General features: G+C 38.9%; 2 protein-coding genes across 2 annotated transcripts; one reads left to right on the top strand and one right to left on the bottom strand.

Annotated features, from left to right (window-relative positions):
• The first annotated feature begins 55 nt into the window (after window positions 1-55).
• LOC131900671 (zinc finger protein 501-like) lies at window positions 56-3,667 on the top strand. Its single transcript, XM_059251982.1, has 2 exons — window positions 56-420; window positions 1,799-3,667. Exons 1-2 carry the CDS (start codon window positions 273-275, stop codon window positions 3,238-3,240), a joined length of 1,590 nt encoding a protein of 529 aa, XP_059107965.1. The 5' UTR covers window positions 56-272; the 3' UTR covers window positions 3,241-3,667.
• Window positions 3,668-10,962: 7,295 nt separating this feature from the next.
• LOC131900753 (zinc finger protein 501-like) lies at window positions 10,963-12,905 on the bottom strand. The gene has a single exon (XM_059252070.1). It carries the CDS (start codon window positions 12,812-12,814, stop codon window positions 11,498-11,500), a length of 1,317 nt encoding a protein of 438 aa, XP_059108053.1. The 5' UTR covers window positions 12,815-12,905; the 3' UTR covers window positions 10,963-11,497.
• Between the last annotated feature and the right edge of the window lie 6,398 nt (window positions 12,906-19,303).

Genomic DNA, 19,303 nt, shown 5'->3' with positions numbered 1-19,303 from the left:
CTATGTGTGACTCCTGCGTGTTGAGTTCGGAAGAAAGCATTGTATCCCATGGAACTTGAGTCAGAATCAGTTGTGTGATAAAATGTGGATTCTGAGTCTGGAACATGTGTCCTCTAGAACAGCAGCCAGTGCTCTTAACTGCTGAACTATCTCGGCAGAACATACAAAAGTTTTGTCTTTAAATAATTGTCATGCCTCATCTAAATCACAAAACTGTCTTTTCTTGGGTGTCTTTTACCTAGGAAAGCATTTTGTCCAGAAAAACATGGGAAATGGATAATTTTCCATTACAGGGTCTATTGACATTCAGGGATGTGGTTGTAGACTTTACTCAAGAGGAATGGGAATGTCTGGAGTCTTCTTGGAGGGCTTTATACATCGATGTGATGTTGGAGAATTACAACAATCTAGTCTTTGTAGGTAAGAATGCTTTTCTTGTTGAATTCCTTATGTATCCTTTGTAATTACCTACTTTGTACATATGTAAACTTTCTAAACTATTATAAGGGAAATTATAGTAATAAACATAACTTTTCCATGGGCTGTCATTTTCCTATGTTAACTGCAAGAGTAACCAATGTGCTAGACTGCATGGTCTCTCCAGTTCTCTTTTCTAGTTTTTAATGAGAACTTGAAAGTTTAAAGGAAATTGAATATTCAGAGCAAGGAAAGACATTGAAGTATACTTAGTAATTGGAACATTTTGATTTTACAATTGAATTGAACTATTCACCTATTTCTGATGTTTACAAAAATGAAAATGTTTTAAAATAGTGAAAGAGATGTTTGTGGTGAGCATATTGTTGTTTTAGTTTATTTTATCTATATAATTAGAGATATGGCTTCTATATTTAGTCCTGGCACAATATGATTTTAATCCTAATGCTGGGGAGGCTGAAGCAAGAGGATCAGATAAGTTCCAGGTCAGATGGAGTTACATAGTGAGTTCATTTCTGACCAAGGCTACACAGTGTGACTCTGTCTAAAAAACATAAACAATCAGAAGACAGGGGAACAATCTGAATAGGATCCTTCATGGATCTCTATGGTGATATTTTATTTGTATTAAAATGTTATTTCTTTGTTAATAAATAAAGTTGCCCAGGATAAGAGCTATTAGCAAGCCATAGGAAAGCAGGGCAGTGGTGGCGTACGCTTGTAATCCCAGCACTTGGTAGGCAGAGCTAGGTAAGTCTCTGTGTGTTCAGGGATACAGCCAGTATTGGATACACATGCCTTTAATCTCAATACCAATCATAGAAAACCTGGAGGTCGATACAGACAGGCCGTGATGAGGCGGTCATGTGGTTGGGTTTACAACCAATGAGAAGGCAGAACAGAAACACTATATAAAGACTTTAACACAGAAAGTAGCTCTGGTTCAGAGAGATAGGACCACTGCAGGAGGAAGGGTAAGGTTTTAGCTCTTAGCTCTGACCTCTTGGCTTTCTTCTTTGCAGTTCTGTGTTTCTTATTTAAAAAGACAGTTGGTTACATCTACCGATCTCCATTCTCTAAGTACAAAATTGCCTAATCATCTATTTGTCTCACCTTCTGCAAGGTATGCAGTTTAGATAGGGAGAAGAAAACTATCAACTGTCCTTGTGGATGACTGGAGATTGCAGTGGTTCTTTGGAGCATTCATTTAATGATAGTGTAACACAGAAGACCTGTGCTGAATTCACTATTTTTGAGACTTGCTAGTTTACCTGTTTTAGAAAACTTAGGGAGAAATCAGTTATTGAATCTCTTACTCAGGCATCAATATCTATCAACCTTATTTGTGCTCTTTTTCCAGAGAAACATCACATATGTGGAAAAAATGAAAAGTTCTTAGATCAAGACTCAAAGCACATTGGCTATCAGTCTGTGAATATCCAAAAGAAGCCTAATAAATGTAATAAACTTGGCAAAATGGTTCATGAATCATCCCAATGTACACTTTATAACACAAATGATACTACAGAAAACTGCAATGAGTATGGTTGGGTCTACCACAAGGATGCTTCTATTGAATCATCAAATCTAAATAGTCATAAAAGTCTGAACAGTGGAGAAGAACCCTGTAAATGTAAAGACTGTGTGAAATGTACCAACACTAGTCAAAATCACAGAAAGCACACTGGAAAGAAAGAAGACAGAAATTCAGAATATGATATATCATTTGGTTCTAAACATAAACTCACATTGAAACCATTCCATAGTAGAGAGGAACAACACCAATGTGGGACATGTGGACAGTGCTTCCTGACCCAGTCGAGCCTCAGTAGACAACAGAGAAATCATTTTGGATCAAAATCCTACAATTGTAAACAATGTGGCAATTGCTTTTCTCAGTTGTATCAGGTTAAAAAACATTTCAAAACCCATACTGGAGAGAAACCTTACAAATATAGTGATTGTGAAAATTCCTTCACCAGTGTTTCTCGTCTTAGGAATCATCAGATAAATTATACAGGAGAAAAACCTTACAAATGCAGAGAATGTGGTAAATGTTTTACCCGACTGACACATCTAAGAACTCATCAGAGACTTCATACAGGAGAAAAACCTTACAAATGCAGAGAATGTGGAAAATCCTTTACTTGTGGCTCAAGTCTTAGAGAACATCAGAGAATCCATACAGGAGAGAAACCTTACAAATGTATTGAGTGTGAGAAATCGTTTAAACATGGCTCAACTCTTAGAACACATCAAAGAATTCACACAGGAGACAAACCTTACAAATGTAGTGAATGTGAGAAATCTTTTACATATGGCTCAACATTCAGGAACCATCAGAGACTTCATACAGGAGAAATTCCTTATAAATGTAGTGAATGTCAGAAATCTTTTACATGTGTCTCAACGCTTAGAAACCATCAGACATTTCATACAGAAGAAAATCCATACAAATGTAGTGAATGTAAGAAATTCTTTACATCTGGCTCAAATCTTAGAAAACATTACAGGATTCATACAGGACATAAACCTTATAAATGCAGTGAATGCGAGAAATCATTCCCATTTGTCTCAACTCTTAAAAGACATCAGAACACTCATACAGGAGAGAAACCTTACAAATGCAAGGAATGTCAGAAATCTTTTACACATGACTCAAGTCTTAGAATACATCAGAGAATTCACACAGGGGAGAAACCTTACAAATGTAGTGAATGTGACAAAGTCTTTACACGCCTCTCAAGTCTAAGAAAACATGAGAAAATTCACACTAGGGACAAAATTTTCAACAGTAAATAATGTAGCATACCTTTTATTCAAATCTGTGTCCCAGAGACCACTGCAGGCTCCATTGTAGAAAATCATTATGAACATGAGAAACCCATGAAAGCCTTAGATAATATCAAAAAGTTTATATTGAGAAAAAGTTCTAAAAATGAGAAAATCTAGGAAAATTTTTACTACAACAGTTTACTTTTTTACCCTTAAATACTGCATAATGAATAAAAAATATAGAATCCAAAATAATGGCCTGTTTTTGCAGCCAGTTCCTGGAGACTGAAACATTTCAAATGGAGAAGAACCTGAGTAAATGGGTAAAAATAAATAGCTTTAGGAAGTATTAAAAGGTGAAAGAATTCTCTCTGCTTAACTCACATGAAGAAACTTCAACAAGTCATGCTGCTTAGATGAGGCTCTGACAAACTGGCCACCAAGAAAGGATGGTCTTCAACCTGTAGATGTGCCTGCAAGTGTGCAGTGTGCCATGGCTGTCCAGTTTTCCTAAGCTGTATCCCATGAAGCTTTGGAGTTACCTTATGGAAACTCTGTGAGTCCCTTTTTTCCACATATTCCTGTAACTAACCTGAATAAAGCTCATTGATTCAACAAGATGGACTTCAGTGGTGTTGATTCTTGGTTCTGGGTGAGTAGATGTGTATTGTGTTGCACCTCCATAGGAAGTCTATCATACAACATGTGCTGAACCTATTAATTCTTCCTCCAAACCTGTTTTACACCAGAAAATTGATGTTAGAGAGAAGGGACTTAAATATCTAATGTTATATTCAATTCATGCCTCTTTGCACCTCATAATGTCCACACTAGAATACCCCAATAAATACATTGAAGTTAATAAACACTTAGCCTAGTGCTGAAAGTGTAGACTCATGTGAAATTTGACCCTGAAGGAAACACCTACCTCCAAAATGCTACAATAAAGATTCATATTATCCAACATCAAAATATTGATTCTGGAGTGAAAACCTGCCAATAGATACAATGTGAGATCTTTATAACTATAACCTGTGGATTTCACAACATAAATGTTTGTGTATAGCTAGGAAATTCCTGAGAGTGTGAAGGAAATGAGCTTATCAGTACTCAGCAAATTATAAGAAATATTAATTAACCTAAGGAGCACAATAATTGTAGACAGTTCATATGGAAACTGTGACAGACAGATTTGTAGACATTCAACAAACCAAGTGTAATACAATTAAGAAACAAAAGGAGTATATGATCCTCTCTCACATGTCAGAGGGTGAGGATTGTTCTTTTTGAATGCCTATGAAACCTGTTTTGGAAATACCTTTTTATTGCTAGTATTAGAGTTGCTGTCATGTCAACATAGTTTTAAAATTATAGAATCCCACTGTCTAGGTGACATGATTATATATTACCATTCATGCTGCATCACTAGATCCTCTTTTACAGAAACAGGGTAAGGTCCTCTTCCTCCTAGGCTTATATCAGGCTTCCATTGAACAAGAGAGCAAATGTCTAGTGCCAACATTGATTATTCTGCCACCATCTGGCTTTCTGTTTCTCAGATTGGTTTCTGCTCTGCATTCTCCAGATGGACCTTGGTGGACTATCTGCTTCCCAAACTACTTGGAGGGTTGCTATCCTTTTCAGGGTTTGTCTCAGTTGCAGATAACTTGCTAATCCAAGTTCATGATGTTTTTGCATGACTTCCACTTGTGGGAAAGTTATAATGATCTGACCAGCTGATTGACAATGTGGACATAATCTCAGCTCCAGTTAACCTGCTGTTAGGCCTCACCCACATATGTTCTGGCCTGCTTCCACCATGTTCCTCCCAAAGATGGTTCCCTAGCCATAATAAACATCCTGCTTGTGACCTTACACCAGGAATGTGCATCTCCTTTTTCCTCAGGGCAGACCTTCAGAGCCTGCAAAAATGGCCTTGCAAACAGGCTCCCTCATCTCCAAGCTACACCACCCTGTGCGTGGCTCTGGCTTCTGAGTGTGCTGCCATCTTGGCCCTTTTGCCTATGCCTTCTGAATCACAACCCTGATAACTGGTGCTGATGGATGACTGGTGTTCTGGGGAAACTTCAAGATCCTTTTCATTGATTCTGTGTCATCAGCTCCCAGCACTTTAAAAAACACAGGAATTTCCTTTGTCTGTAGACATCACTATGTGGGCACTGTGAGTTCATAGCTCTAGGTTTCTAAGCATCACTTGTACCTGAGTGGAGTGGATGAAGTCCTGAGTGAATATGTACTCTTGACATGGGTTACAGATTGCCAATTAGAGTGGTAGGTAATGAAGAAATGAAAGATACATACAGAAAAGTTGGGATTGCGTTGTCCCATTACTTCTGATGAAGACACACCAGTAGCAGCCTGGAAACTAAGGAAACAGCAATTTTTTAATACATCTGAAATTCAGGATGTGGGGATATTTTATAGAGCTGAATGGGGAAGTAGGGTTAGTTAATCTTTTTGTGTGTTGAGAGAGTGTCTTTTTTGGAGCAGAGTCAGATTGCAGCCATCTATGAGGAGAAAGCTGTGGTTACTAGTTTTTGTACAAACAGTCAACATCAACATATGGGCCATGCCAAGGATTTGCTATTTCCCTGTGCCTGAATATGGGGAAGGCTTTGCCATTTTCATGGATCTGAGACTTTGTGATCCTGGACATGGCCATGCAAATTTCAATAAACACACTAACTTATCTCCCCACACATATTCTGTCTTAGTTTTGGTTTATATTATTGTGAAGAGACACCATGCCCAAGGCAACTTTTATAAAGGAAAACATTTAATTTTGGCTGGCTTACAGTTTCAGAGATTTAGTCCATTATCATCATGGATAGAAGCTTGGTGGCGTACAGGAAGATATGGTGCTGGAGAAGGATCTGAGAGTTCTTGATCTGCAGGAAGCAGAAGGTACTAGGCCTAGTTTGAGTATGTGAGATGTCAAAGTGCACCTCCACAGTTATACACTTTCTCCAACAAGGCCACACCATTTAATAGTGCCAGGCATTCAAACATATGAATCTCTCTGGGCTATTTGTACTCAAAACACTACATAACCTAAGTGGAGTGTGTTTGCTTGGCATCAAAGAAAGCTCAGAATGAACTAAGCATAGTTTCTTGGGGTCCTGAAAACTAGTGTTGTCTGCTTTAGCAGAAATGCTTCTGCTGAGAAGATCTGAGATGAAGGAATGTCCCTCTAATCTTTTTTTTTTTTTTTGCTCAGTTGGTGACAGTGGCTATTTAAATTAATGTTCTTTAAAGAGCATTGTGTTTTTCTTGCCATTTCTCTTTTTCTATGCTAAAAGGAAGTACCTCAGTTAGGACCCTAATAGATCTCTGTCATTTATTTATTGAATACCTGGTCTCATTTATCCATGCTGGCTTTGAACTCATTAAGTAACTAAACTTGACCACGAATTCTTCATCCTGCTTTCACTTCCCAACTGCTAATATTGTAGGCATAAACCACCTCACATGACTTATACAATACTGGGTATCAAATGCAAGGCTTTCTGCATGCTAACTGAGATGTCTCTGATTTCTCTCTTCTGGAATACAGCATCTGTGTTTCATTCAACATGTATGTATGTGTTTCAGTTTCATTCTGTTGCTCTGACAAATGCTCAAAAGCAACCTAGTGAGGGAAGGTTTTATTTCAGCTTACAAATCCAGGTCACAGTTCATCATTGAAGGAAGTTAGACCTGTAACTCAGGCAGAAACTAGATGCAAAACCATGTATAAGGTCTGGTTACTGGTTCACTCACCCATAGATAGATAGCTTTGTTTTTTTAATACAGGCTAGGATCTCTTCTGCATCAATAAATAATCAACATTGTCACTCACAGATTGGCTTGTGGGGAATTAATCATTATAAAAGTGTGCAAGACTCAGCCTAATAGCACAGAATTTATGCTACAGGTATTATAAATGCCCCATGTCTGTAACCTAGAATTTATTGTGAATGCACTGTGTCGGACTCAAACCACTAAACCAGCATTCATGTACTGGTACTCTGATTGGCTCATGACTATAGGCTAGAATTCACGGTGCATGCACTGTGGTTTGCTCTTGGATATAATGCAACCCTCATGGAACATATACTTTTTGGGGATGACACATGTATACCATCACTCAGTATTCTGTCACGTCCGCCTCGACCAGCAAGGAAGACGCAACACCAGGCTCTTCTCCAAGCAGTTTATTCAGGAACCTTGAGACAATCTTCTGACCCTGGGGAAAGCCATCTTCTCACTCTGGGGAAAGCCAGCCCACGCCCTTTATAGCCACTGGGCAATCAACCCCGTAGTGCCACGTGGACAATGCCAATAGGGTCAGACATACACAAGCAAGCCAGATTCCACGCCCAAGCCAGATAAGGAGTTGTTTATCCCAGAGAACAACCGCCATCGGGAAGGCAGAAGCCGGACGCCCAGCGCCATCTTTGAGGCGTGGCCATGCATGGCTCTCTACAGTATTCAGGTATTGTCAAAAGCTCATTCCTATAACTCAGCAATCATCAAGAATGTACCATGTTATACGCAAGCACTCATGATTCATGAAATGTGAGAGGCTTCAACTGATAACCCAGCCTCCATGGTATATGTACTGTGGGAGACTCATGGCTATAACCCAGCATTCATGATATATTTACTGCAGGAGGCCCATGGCTCTAACCCTAAACTCATGGTTTATATACTATGGGAGAATCCAACCTTCATACCACACATGTTACATGTGCTGTGGAAGACTCATGCCTATACTTCAGTACTCATGGTGCATTTACTATGGCAGGTGTTGGAGCCTATTTTTAGGTTTCCTAGTGGCTCTACCCAGCAGGTCTTCATAAAGAGGATTATTGGACCACAGGCCTGAGTGCAGGTGTCTGAGATGGTCTGCACTTGGCTGTGCTAGGGGGAGGTCTTTTGCTCCACCCCTTGGCATTTCTTTAAATACCTTAGGGCAGAAATTTGGGGCCTGATGGGATTAGGATCCAGGCCCTCTTGAGGATGTCCTGTATTTTCTGTCTTTTCCTCTCCCATCTTTCTAACTAATATTTCCTGCTGCTTCTACTCAAGAGTACTCTAGGGGAAATGTGGAGGTGAGGGATGGCTCCTCACAGATGGCACTACTGAACAAAGACTAAGACAAAAAAGTACACACACACACACACACACACATGCACACACACAAGCACACACACGCACACGCACGAACATGCACACACACGCACACGCGCACACACATGCACACGCACACACGCACACACACACAGGCTCACACGCACACACGCATGCACACATGCACACACACACACACAAGCACACACACGAACACGCACACACGCACACACGCATGCACACATGCACACACACGCACGCACGCGCAGAGTACTTGGTGAAAGGAGGAGTTGGACTCTGCCAGTAAAGGCAGTTGGATCAGTCTGATTTTGTAATGAAAGAAGTTAAATGGGACAGGGGGTTTTATCCTCAGTAGAAAAAGAAAAAATGGACTGGAAGAATGTCCGAATATGAGGCTGAAGCACAGAATCCTGTCTATCAAGATTTCTCTCTGTCTCTCTATTAATTTATATCTATGAAAAATAAGGAAAGTAGGAAATAGATACATAGTGCCAGAAGAAATTTAGAGTAATGTAGTAAATGGAAATATTGGGTTAGGAATATAGAAAGAAAAAAACTTTGGATAAAGATGAGCAACTAGACACAGAACTATGTCTTTAATTTCCTAACTTTGGGGCTAGGAGCACAAGCTGGGAAAGATCAGAGGAGAAGAAAAAAACAAGCAGAAACAGGATCCCTGTGGGAAGCTTTTGGTCCCAAGCAACAGGAGAACCTAACTCTCCCTGAGGCAAAATGCAGGAAAACTTGGTGGTCTCTCTCTTTCTCAAAAACTAACACCCCCCACCCCCCCAAAAAAAAAACCAAAAAAAAAAACCTTAATCTCTCTCTAAAAAACTTAAAAAAAGAAAAAAACTTAATCTTTCTCTCTCAGGAACTAAAAAACTTTTAGCATTTTCTCTCTGTTTCTTTCTGTAAGGACAAAATTAGATTCCTCTGGAAGAGCACAGGAATTCACCTGGGATTTGCTCTAAGGAAAAAAAAAAAAAACCAATAAATCTTATCTGCTAAAGTTCTGTCTCTCTAAGGTAGGAAAAAAAAAACCCAGCAGCGAGAAGGTCCCTATGTTTATAGCCTAGTGAAAAAGGAAAGACAGACAGCTAGCTGCGGCAGGGACAGCTTCCCTGAAAGGTGAAGAGACGGGAGGGGCTGCTGGTGAGAAGGAAGCAATGGAAGCTTTAAAATCCTCCCTGCAATGAGGGAGACAGGGCTTGAGTTCCCAAAACTCTCTCTTCTAAGCTCTGTTTCTTCAGGCCAGTGGAAATCCTTCTGCAGCTAGAGCCTAAGCACAGAATCTTGGGAAGTGCAGGGCAGTTTTAGGAAGCTCCTGGCACAGACAAAGCAATGAAGCCCAGCTGTGACTGTGGCTGCAGCTGTGCTGTCCAGTCAGGAACTCTGTCTGGGGCAGAATCTGAGCCAAGACAGGCTGGAGAACTATCCAGGAGAAAAGCTCTCTTTTTAAAATCAGGGCAAAGACCTTTCTGGGAAAGCTTTGTTTCAAGTGCTTTTGGTTTCACCCACTGACTCCTGGTGAGGAAATGGAGTGAAGCCCTGAAGGGCTGGTGCCTCCAGCAACAAGCCACAAGACAAATAAATGCAACCACCTCGAGGACTAGGTCAGGTGAAAGGCCTGATTAGGGAAGTACACCTGTCCTAATGTGAGCTTAGGGAAAACAAAAACCTCCCTTGATAAAAAAGCAGAAGCTTGATTTCAGTATGAACACAAACCACATAGACCCTGAAAACAGAAATGGAGAAGGGACAAATTTCTCCCTGAAAGGTGCAGGACCTGGGGAGAGCTGCAAGATTCTGAGGCAGATTCAGGGAGAAAATCCCCTACCACCAGAAGCAGCTAGCAGAGGAACAGAGTGGCAGCCAGAGGCATCTGAAGCTCTACATCTGGGGTGGTGTGGGGGAACAAGCAGGACTAGATAAAGATCTATCAGGGAAAGTCTCTCTGAAGGAGCTGTAGGAAAGCTTTGCTTTAAGTGCTTTTGTTGCTTTTCACTGACTGGCAGGGGCAAATGAACAAGCCCCTAAGGGAATTTCGGTATCAGGGATGCCTGCCTCTATGCATACTCACAAGGCAGGTGTAATTCTGATCCCAGGCCAGTATCAGATGGAAAAAAAAACAACAACAACAACAACAAAAAAAAACACCTATTAATGTGAGCTCAGGGAGAACAAAAATCTTTTGACTCAAGAAGCCTCCCGTAGTGAAGAAAAAAGCAAGTCTGGTAAAAGTTAACTTGCAAGTTGACTCCCAGACCCAAAAAGACTTATGGGAAATGGAGTCGGAAAGGTAGCTCATCACAGCGGGCTGATATAAGAGAAATGCATTCTGGGAAAGGTAGCTTTTCTGAATCGAATGTAACATTAGATATTTAAGTCCCTTCTCTCTAACATCAATTTTCTAGTGTAAAACAGGTTTGGAGGAAGAATTAATAGGTTCAGCACATGTTGTATGATAGACTTCCTATGGAGGTGCAACACAATACACATCTACTCACCCAGAACCAAGTATCAACACCACTGAAGTCCATCTTGTTGAATCAATGAGCTTTATTCAGGTTAGTTACAGGAATATGTGGAAAAAAGGGACTCACAGAGTTTCCATAAGGTAACTCCAAAGCTTCATGGGATACAGCTTAGGAAAACTGGACAGCCATAGCACACTGCACACTTGCAGGCATATCTACAGTTTGAAGACCATCCTTTCTTGGTGGCCAGTTTGTCAGAGCCTCATCTAAGCAGCATGACTTGTTGAAGTTTCTTCATGTGAGTTAAGCAGAGAGAGTTCTTTCACTTTTTAATACTTCCTAAAGCTATTTATTTTTACCCATTTACTCAGGTTCTTCTCCATTTGAAATGTTTCAGTCTCCAGGAAATTGCTGCAAAAAGAGGCCATTATTTATACTTCTACATTTTCTATTCATTGTGTAATATTTAAGGCTAAAATAGTAAGATGTTTTAATGAAAATATTCCTACATTGTCCAATGTTCAGAATATTACTCAATATAAACTTTTTGATATTATCTAAGACTTTCATGGTTTCTCATGTTCATAATTATTATCTACAATGAAGCCTGCAGTGGTCTCTAGAACAGAGCTTTGAATAAAAGGTATGCTATATTACTTACTGTTGAAAATTTTCTCTCTTGTGTGAATTTTCTTATGTTCTCTTAGACCTGAGAGACGAGTAAAGACTTTGCCACATTCACTACATTTGTAAGGTTTTTCTCCTGTATGAATTCTCTGGTGTCTTCTAAGATGTGAACTATATGTAAAGGATTTCTCACATTCTTTACATTTATAAGGTTTCTCTCCTGTATGAGTGTTTTGATGTTTTTTAAGAGTGGAGACAAATGGAAATGATTTCAAACATTCATTACATTTATAAGGCTTTTGTCCTGTATGAATCCTGTAATGTCTTCTAAGATTTGAGACAGATATAAAGGATTTCTCACATTCACTACATTTGTAAGGGTTTTCTTCTCTATGAAATCTCTGATGATTTCTAAGCGTTGAGACACATGTAAAAGATTTCTGACATTCACTACATTTATAAGGAATTTCTCCTGTATGAAGTCTCTGATGGTTTCTGAATGTTGAACCACATGTAAAAGATTGCTCACATTCACTACATTTGTAAGGTTTGTCTCCTGTGTGAATTCTTTGATGTGTTCTAAGACTTGAACCATGTTTAAATGATTTCTCACACTCAATACATTTGTAAGGTTTCTCTCCTGTATGGATTCTCTGATGTTCTCTAAGACTTGAGCCACAAGTAAAGGATTTTCCACATTCTCTGCATTTGTAAGGTTTTTCTCCTGTATGAAGTCTCTGATGTCTTCTAAAATGTGAGCTACATGTAAAGGATTTCTCACATTCTCTGCATTTGTAAAGTTTTTCTCCTGTGTGAATTCTTTGATGATTTCTAAGACATGAGACACTGGTGAAGGAATTTTCACAATCACTATATTTGTAAGGTTTCTCTCCAGTATGGGTTTTGAAATGTTTTTTAACCTGATACAACTGAGAAAAGCAATTGCCACATTGTTCACAATTGTAGGATTTTGATCCAAAATGATTTCTCTGTTGTCTACTGAGGCTCGACGGGGTCAGGAAGCACTGTCCACATGTCCTACATTGGTGTTGTTCCTCTCTACTATGGAATTGTTTCAATGTGAGTTTATGTGTACAGTCAAATGTTACATCATTCTCTGTATTTTTGTGTTCTTTCTTTCCAGTGTGCTTTCTGTGATTTTGACTAGTGATGGTACATTTCTCACAGTCTTTATATTTACAAGGTTCTTTCCCACTGTTCACACTTTTATGGTTTGATGATTCAACAGAAGCATCCTTGTGGTAGCCACAATCATATTCGTTGCAGTTTTCTGTAGTATCATTTGTGTTATAAAGTGTACATTGGGATGATTCATGAACCATTTTGCCAAGTTTATTACATTTATTAGGCTTCTTTTGGATATTCACAGACTGATAGCCAATGTGCTTTGAGTCTTGATCTAAGAACTTTTCATTTTTTCTACATATACGATGTTTCTCTGGAAAAAGAGCACAAATAGGGCTGATAGGTATTGATGCCTGAGTAAGAGATTCAATAACTGATTTCTCCCTAAGTTTTCTAAAACAGGTAAACTAGCAAGTCTCAAAAATAGTGAATTCAGCACAGGTCTTCTGTGGTACACTATCATTAAATGAATGCTCTGAAGAACCACTGCAATCTCCAATCACCCACAAGGACAGTTGATAGTTTTCTTCTCTCTATCCAAACTGCATACCTTGCAGAAGGTGAGACAAATAGATGATTAGGCAATTGTCTACTTAGAGAGCGGAGATCCATGAAGGATCCTATTCGGACTGTTCCTCTGTCTTTTGGTTGTTTATGTTTTTGACACACTGTGTAGCCTCTGTCAGAAATGAACTTACTATGTAACTCCATCTGACCTGGAACTCATCTGATACTCTTGCTTCAGCCTCCCTAGCATTAGATTAAAATCATATGTGTCAGGACTAAATATTAGAAGCCATATCTCAAATTATATAAATAAAATAAACTAAAACAACAATATGCTCACCACAAACATCTCTTTCACTATTTTAAAACATTTTCATTTTTGTAAACATCAGAATTAAGTGAATAGTTCAATTCAATTGTGAAATCAAAATATTCTAATTACTAAATATACTCCAATGCCTTTCCTTGCTCTGAATATTCAATTTCCTTTAAACTTTCAAGTTGTCATGAAAAACTAGAAAAGAGAGCTGGAGAGACCATGCAGTCTAGCACATTGGTTACTCTTGCAGTTAACATAGGAAAATGATAGCCCATGGAAAAGTTATGTTTATTACTATAATTTCCCTTATTACAGTTTAGAAAGTTTACATATGTACAAAGTAGGTAATTACAAAGGATACATAAGGAATTCAACAAGAAAAGCATTCTTACCTACAAAGGCTAGATTGTTGTAATTCTCCAGCATCACATCGATGTATAAAGCCCTCCAAGAAGACTTCAGACATTCCCATTCCTCTTGAGTAAAGTCTACAACCACATCCCTGAATGTCAATAGACCCTGTAATGGAAAATTATCCATTTCCCATGTTTTTCTGGACAAAATGCTTTCCTAGGTAAAAGACACCCAAGAAAAGACAGTTTTGTGATTTAGATGAGGCATGACAATTATTTAAAGACAAAACTTTTGTATGTTCTGCCGAGATAGTTCAGCAGTTAAGAGCACTGGCTGCTGTTCTAGAGGACACATGTTCCAGACTCAGAATCCACATTTTATCACACAACTGATTCTGACTCAAGTTCCATGGGATACAATGCTTTCTTCCGAACTCAACACACAGGAGTCACACATAGCACTCATATATACATTGAGGGAAATATACCCCAAACATAAAAAGAAAGTTAATTAAAAATGATACTTTCTAGAATCTCACACTCTATATTGTGTTTCCTATCTCATAAAAACAGGATGACTTATAAACTCTAGTAAACATTAACTATTTGAGGTCTAGATGCAGGGATGTACCTTTATGAAGGGTATGTGGCTATGAAACAGGAAAAGGGTGTCTCATCTCAGTTGGAAACATTACAGTGTGCAAACTGTACTTGCAAATGCTACAGCTGTTAACCTTCTCAAATATGGAAACTGGATTAATACCAGCTGCAGCTGGGCCTCTGTGACTCTATTCTAAACATAAGGTGGGAGAGCCTTCAGCAGCATCATTAAGGGCATTCATTTATATCTGAAAATTGGTGGTTTATGAAGAGCTCCAAGTCAACAATTTCTAGAAAACTCTTATAGATATATCTCACGTGATGCAATGAAGATATATTCCACATACTGCAATATACTTGGCATTGCTTACACAATGGTACTCTGTCTGAAACATAAAACAAAATAAAAAGAGAAAATACTGTTCTGTCTATTGAGATATTAACACTGATCATTGGAATCCAGAGAATGATATGAGCAGCAGCTTCCCTGAGTCAAATACATTTCAAGTGTCAAAAACCCCACAGGCACATCACCACCTTGTGGTAGCAAAGAGAGAAACAGTATACTGCAATCTGCATCTTTTCACAGAAACATCGTTTTCTAAGACAGAGCAAGTTACTTATTCCTTCCATCATCTATGCTCTCTATGGTACTGAACTATTTAGTATTAAGATTCAATAGAGTGAGTCTCTTCTGTCTACTTCTCCATAGATTGTTTGGTGATACCAGTAAAAGGTTCCATGTTGATAAGCCTGGTTCTGGGAACCTGGCCCTCCCTAAAATGCAACCTGCATGGCACCTAAGTGTAGTTAAAGTTTTCCTGCCTGGCCCACAGTCAGGACAAATCTCTGTCACCTGCCAGTCCCACAGCTGCTCTACATAAATAAAACACTGATTGGCCAGTAGCCAGGCAGAAAGTATAGGTGGGACAAACAGAGAAGAGAATTCTGGGAAGTAAAAGGAGAGAGAGGAAGAGACTGCCTAGAGCAGCTGCCAAGACAAGGAAGATGTAAAGTACTGGTAAGCCATGAGCCACGTGGCAAAGTATAGGTTAATAGAAATGGGCTAAATATAAGAGTAAGAGCTAGACAATGATAGGCCTGAGCTAATGGCCAAGCAGTTTAAATAATGTAAGTGTCTGTGTGTTTATTTTATAAGTGGGCTCCAGGACTGGCAGGACTTGGTGGTACATGGAGAGAAAAGCTCTCCAGCTACACCTAAGACTTTCCTTCCTCACTAATGTATAAGGAACACAAGTCTATCCTGTGTAGGAACTAGGCATCAATATATTTCTTTGATGATCATTTACAGTGGAATCTCTTTCAGAACTGCCCTATTTTTAAAGGTATTTATTTATTTTACACCTCAACTACAGCCTCCCTTCCCTTTCCTCTTCTTCCAGTCCCTCCTCCCTCCTGTCTTCCATCCTCTACTCAATCCACCCCTCCTCTGTAATCACTCAGAAAGGGCAGGCCTCCTATGGACTTCAGCAAAGCATGGCATATCAAGCTGCCATAAGACCAAGCACGACCCACTGTATTCAGGATGGGCAATTTAGCATGAGGAACAGGTTCTCAAGAGCCAGGTTCTCAAAGCACCAGGGACAGCCCCTCCTCCTATTTACTGGAGTCCCACATACAGACCAAGCCACACTGCTGTCACATAAATGAATAGGGTCTAGGTTGGTCCCATACAGGCTCCTTGGTTGATGGTTCAGACTCTGTGACTTCCTATGAGCCAGACTAGTGCTTTCTGTGGGTTCTCCTGACCCTGCCCCCAGTTTCCTTACTCAGCTGTTAAAACAATGACATCACAACCACAGACTTAAGGCCATGTAAATTCATGTCCTCACAGTAATGGACAAGGGAGGATACAATGAGACACATCTATGCTATGTGGTTGTCAAGATTTAAAGATGTAATCTTTAAAGAACTGAAAAAGAAAAACAATCATAGGTAATAAGCATTTTAGATAAGTTTATCAGAGACAAAGAATAAAGGATTGCATGGATTCAAATTTATTTCAAATAATACGCACACAAAACTGACCTGGTGAGCATTTACTGGTGATGCAGCCATTCCCTTTGTGGCTTTACTCTGAATTTCTGTTCATAAGCAAAAGCCAAAACTCTTGTTGACATTCTAAATCAAGGTGTGAAAAACACAAACTTAAAGTTAATATAACTGTATGGACAATACTGAACCAGATAAAAGGCCCCAAAACTATAATAATACCAAAGGTCCTGTCAACATTCCTACAAAGAGGTGAGCATGGGAGGATATACTTAGAATGCTGAAAGAAAATAACGATATCACTGCACACAGAAACATTGGCTCCTACAGTTCATCGAGAAGGAAGTACACTTGAAGAAATAAATGACATAACACAGATCACTCACTCAGGTAGAACTGTATGTCTTATTAGAGGCAAACTATGCATAGAAAAATCACAGAGAAATTATTCATGAGAACCTAGGACATAAGAAATTTAACACAAAGAATAGAATAGAGGAAGCTTGGGAGTAATTGACTACATTTCAAACAAAAACCAAAAAACCACTGTATTTCCAAGTAGAGGGGAAAAATGCGGCCAGTAATTTTGCAAAAACAAAATACATTTTCAAAAAATAAAACACACAAACAAAAATACATGTAGCAAATACAGTCCAGCTGTAATGAAAACCAAGATTTTGTGATAAACTCCTAAAGGAACTAGGAAGAAATGGAACATAGCCATAGAGTAAAATGCACGTTTCACATCTAGGCCAATATTACAGGAAGGAGATAAAAATGAACAGCATTAGCAGGAACACAGTGAGGGAAGGGAGGTGCATGACCTCTCAGTTCTTATTTAATCCAGAGCCATAAGAGCAGTGGTTCTCAACCTTCCTAATGTTATGACCCTTGACTCTATTTACTTATGTTGTGGTGACCCCCACTGTGAAAAAATTGTTTTCCTTGCTATTTCATAACTTCACTTTTGCTATTGTTATGAATTGTAATGTAAATATCTGTGTTTTCTGTAGGTGTGGTGGTTTGAGAGAAAATGACCCCCAAAGGGAGTGGTACTATTAAGAGGTGTGGCCTTGTTGGAGTAGGTGTGGTTTTATTGGAGTAAATGTGTCAATGTGAAGGCAGGCTTTGAGGTCTCATACATGCTTAAGAGACTGACCAGTGTTACAGACAACTTTCTGTTGCCTGCAAGATGTATGACTCTCATCTACTTCTCCAGCACCATGTCTGCCTGCACGCCACCATGTCCCACCATGATGATAATGGACTGAACTTCTGAATTGTAAGCAGGCTACAGTTTTCCTTTATAAGACTTGCCATGGTCATGGTGTCTCTTCACAGAAACAGAAACCCTAACTAACTAAGACAGATGGTTTTAGGCAACCCCCATGAAAGGACCATTTGCCCAGTAAAGAGGTTGTAACCTACAGGTTGAGAACCACTGCATGAGTGTCCTAGAGAATTTTGAATAAGACAAAAACTAAAAAGGAGATACAGGAAAGGGAGACACTGAATTCCTTTTTAATGATGATGTGATCACACACAGAACTTCCCACAGACACTATGGGAAACTCACAGAATTGATAAGTGCTTTGAGTATTATTGAAAAATAAAAAAACTAACACACAAAGTTATCAATAACAACAATATTAGAAATTTATTAGAAAATTTACCCGTTTGGTTTGCTTCAACAAGATCTACAAATAAGCCTGCGTAATGAGGTAAATGACTTCTATGAGGAAATATTTATGGCACGGGGGGGGGATATGCAATTATAACACCCTGTGACAGAAAACCAAATAGTTAAAGGTTGTATTACTAATAGCAGAAGACAGAATTGATGGAATACCCAATATCCAAAACTGACATTCTTCACAGAAGCATATGGAAACATAAAAACTACAAATACCAAAATTAACCCTAAGAAATTGTATTCCTGGGAGTATCACAGGACCTGACTTAAAATCATATCACAGAGCCCCAGGGACACAGATATCATGGTCCTATGCATGAAGAAAAATGTAGAAAGGGGGATGGAACACAGCCAAGAAATAAATGCAAACTGAAAGAATCTCATTTAGGACAAACGTGTCAAGACAAACCCAGGAAAAGACAGAGCCCATTGAACATTCTGTGCTGGCAAAATGATTGTCCATGTGTAGACGAATGAATTCAGAGGCATTTTTTTTTTCTACACAGAAATCAATTCAAACTGAATCAAAGACATGCCTGGAAAACTGGATATGATGAAAATCCTAAAGGAAAAACCTGGTTAAATTCTTTTTTTTTTTTAGGTCATTTTGTAGAGCTTTGAGGCATGGGGAAGAGCATGGGCCTGCGTCTACTGAATGTACCTGATTTAATTCTTAATGATTCAAAAATAAGTAAATACTGTCTGAAAGAGATTCCAGGAGCACAGTAAATATCCAGCACAACTGACAAAGGGATTCCACGGAGTCAAAAGCTGTGAAGGTCAGAGAAGTATAAGAAGAATGAATGGTAGCTAAGAGAGTAAAATAAGTAGCAGGAGCTTTTCTTCACACTATGGGTTCATACATAGACAAAGCAAAGTATAGCTCAATATAAACACATCAGATCTAAACTATTTGATATAAAATGGCATGCACAAAAATTAGACACAGGATTCACAAAAACAAGCACATATAAGCACAAGCATGTCTATGTATAAAGATTTTTTAATGTTTAAAAGAAGTACTTTTTATCTGATGTGTATGCATGTTTGTCCTGCACATATGAATGTGCACCCCATGAGTATCTGGAATCCACAGAGGACAGAAGAGAGAGAATCTAATCCCCTGGACAAAGAGTTACAGAAAACTGAACCATCACATCATAGCTGTGAAGGAATCCACATCTTTTGCAAGAACAAGTGT

The sequence above is a fragment of the Peromyscus eremicus genome, unplaced genomic scaffold (assembly GCF_949786415.1).
Source record: "Peromyscus eremicus unplaced genomic scaffold, PerEre_H2_v1 PerEre#2#chr22_unloc_1, whole genome shotgun sequence".
In the NCBI taxonomy this organism is placed as follows: Eukaryota; Metazoa; Chordata; class Mammalia; order Rodentia; family Cricetidae; genus Peromyscus; species Peromyscus eremicus.
The sequence above is the reverse complement of the archived record's forward strand: the minus strand, read 5'-3'. Positions and strand labels throughout refer to the sequence as shown.

Coding starts and splice junctions, on each gene's coding strand:
- LOC131900671 (XM_059251982.1), top strand. CDS start 273: ATGGATAATTTTCCATTACAGGGTCTATTGACATTCAGGGATGTGGTT. Junction 421..1,798: donor CAACAATCTAGTCTTTGTAG/GTAAGAATGCTT, acceptor CTCTTTTTCCAG/AGAAACATCACATATGTGGA.
- LOC131900753 (XM_059252070.1), bottom strand. CDS start 12,814: ATGGTTCATGAATCATCCCAATGTACACTTTATAACACAAATGATACT.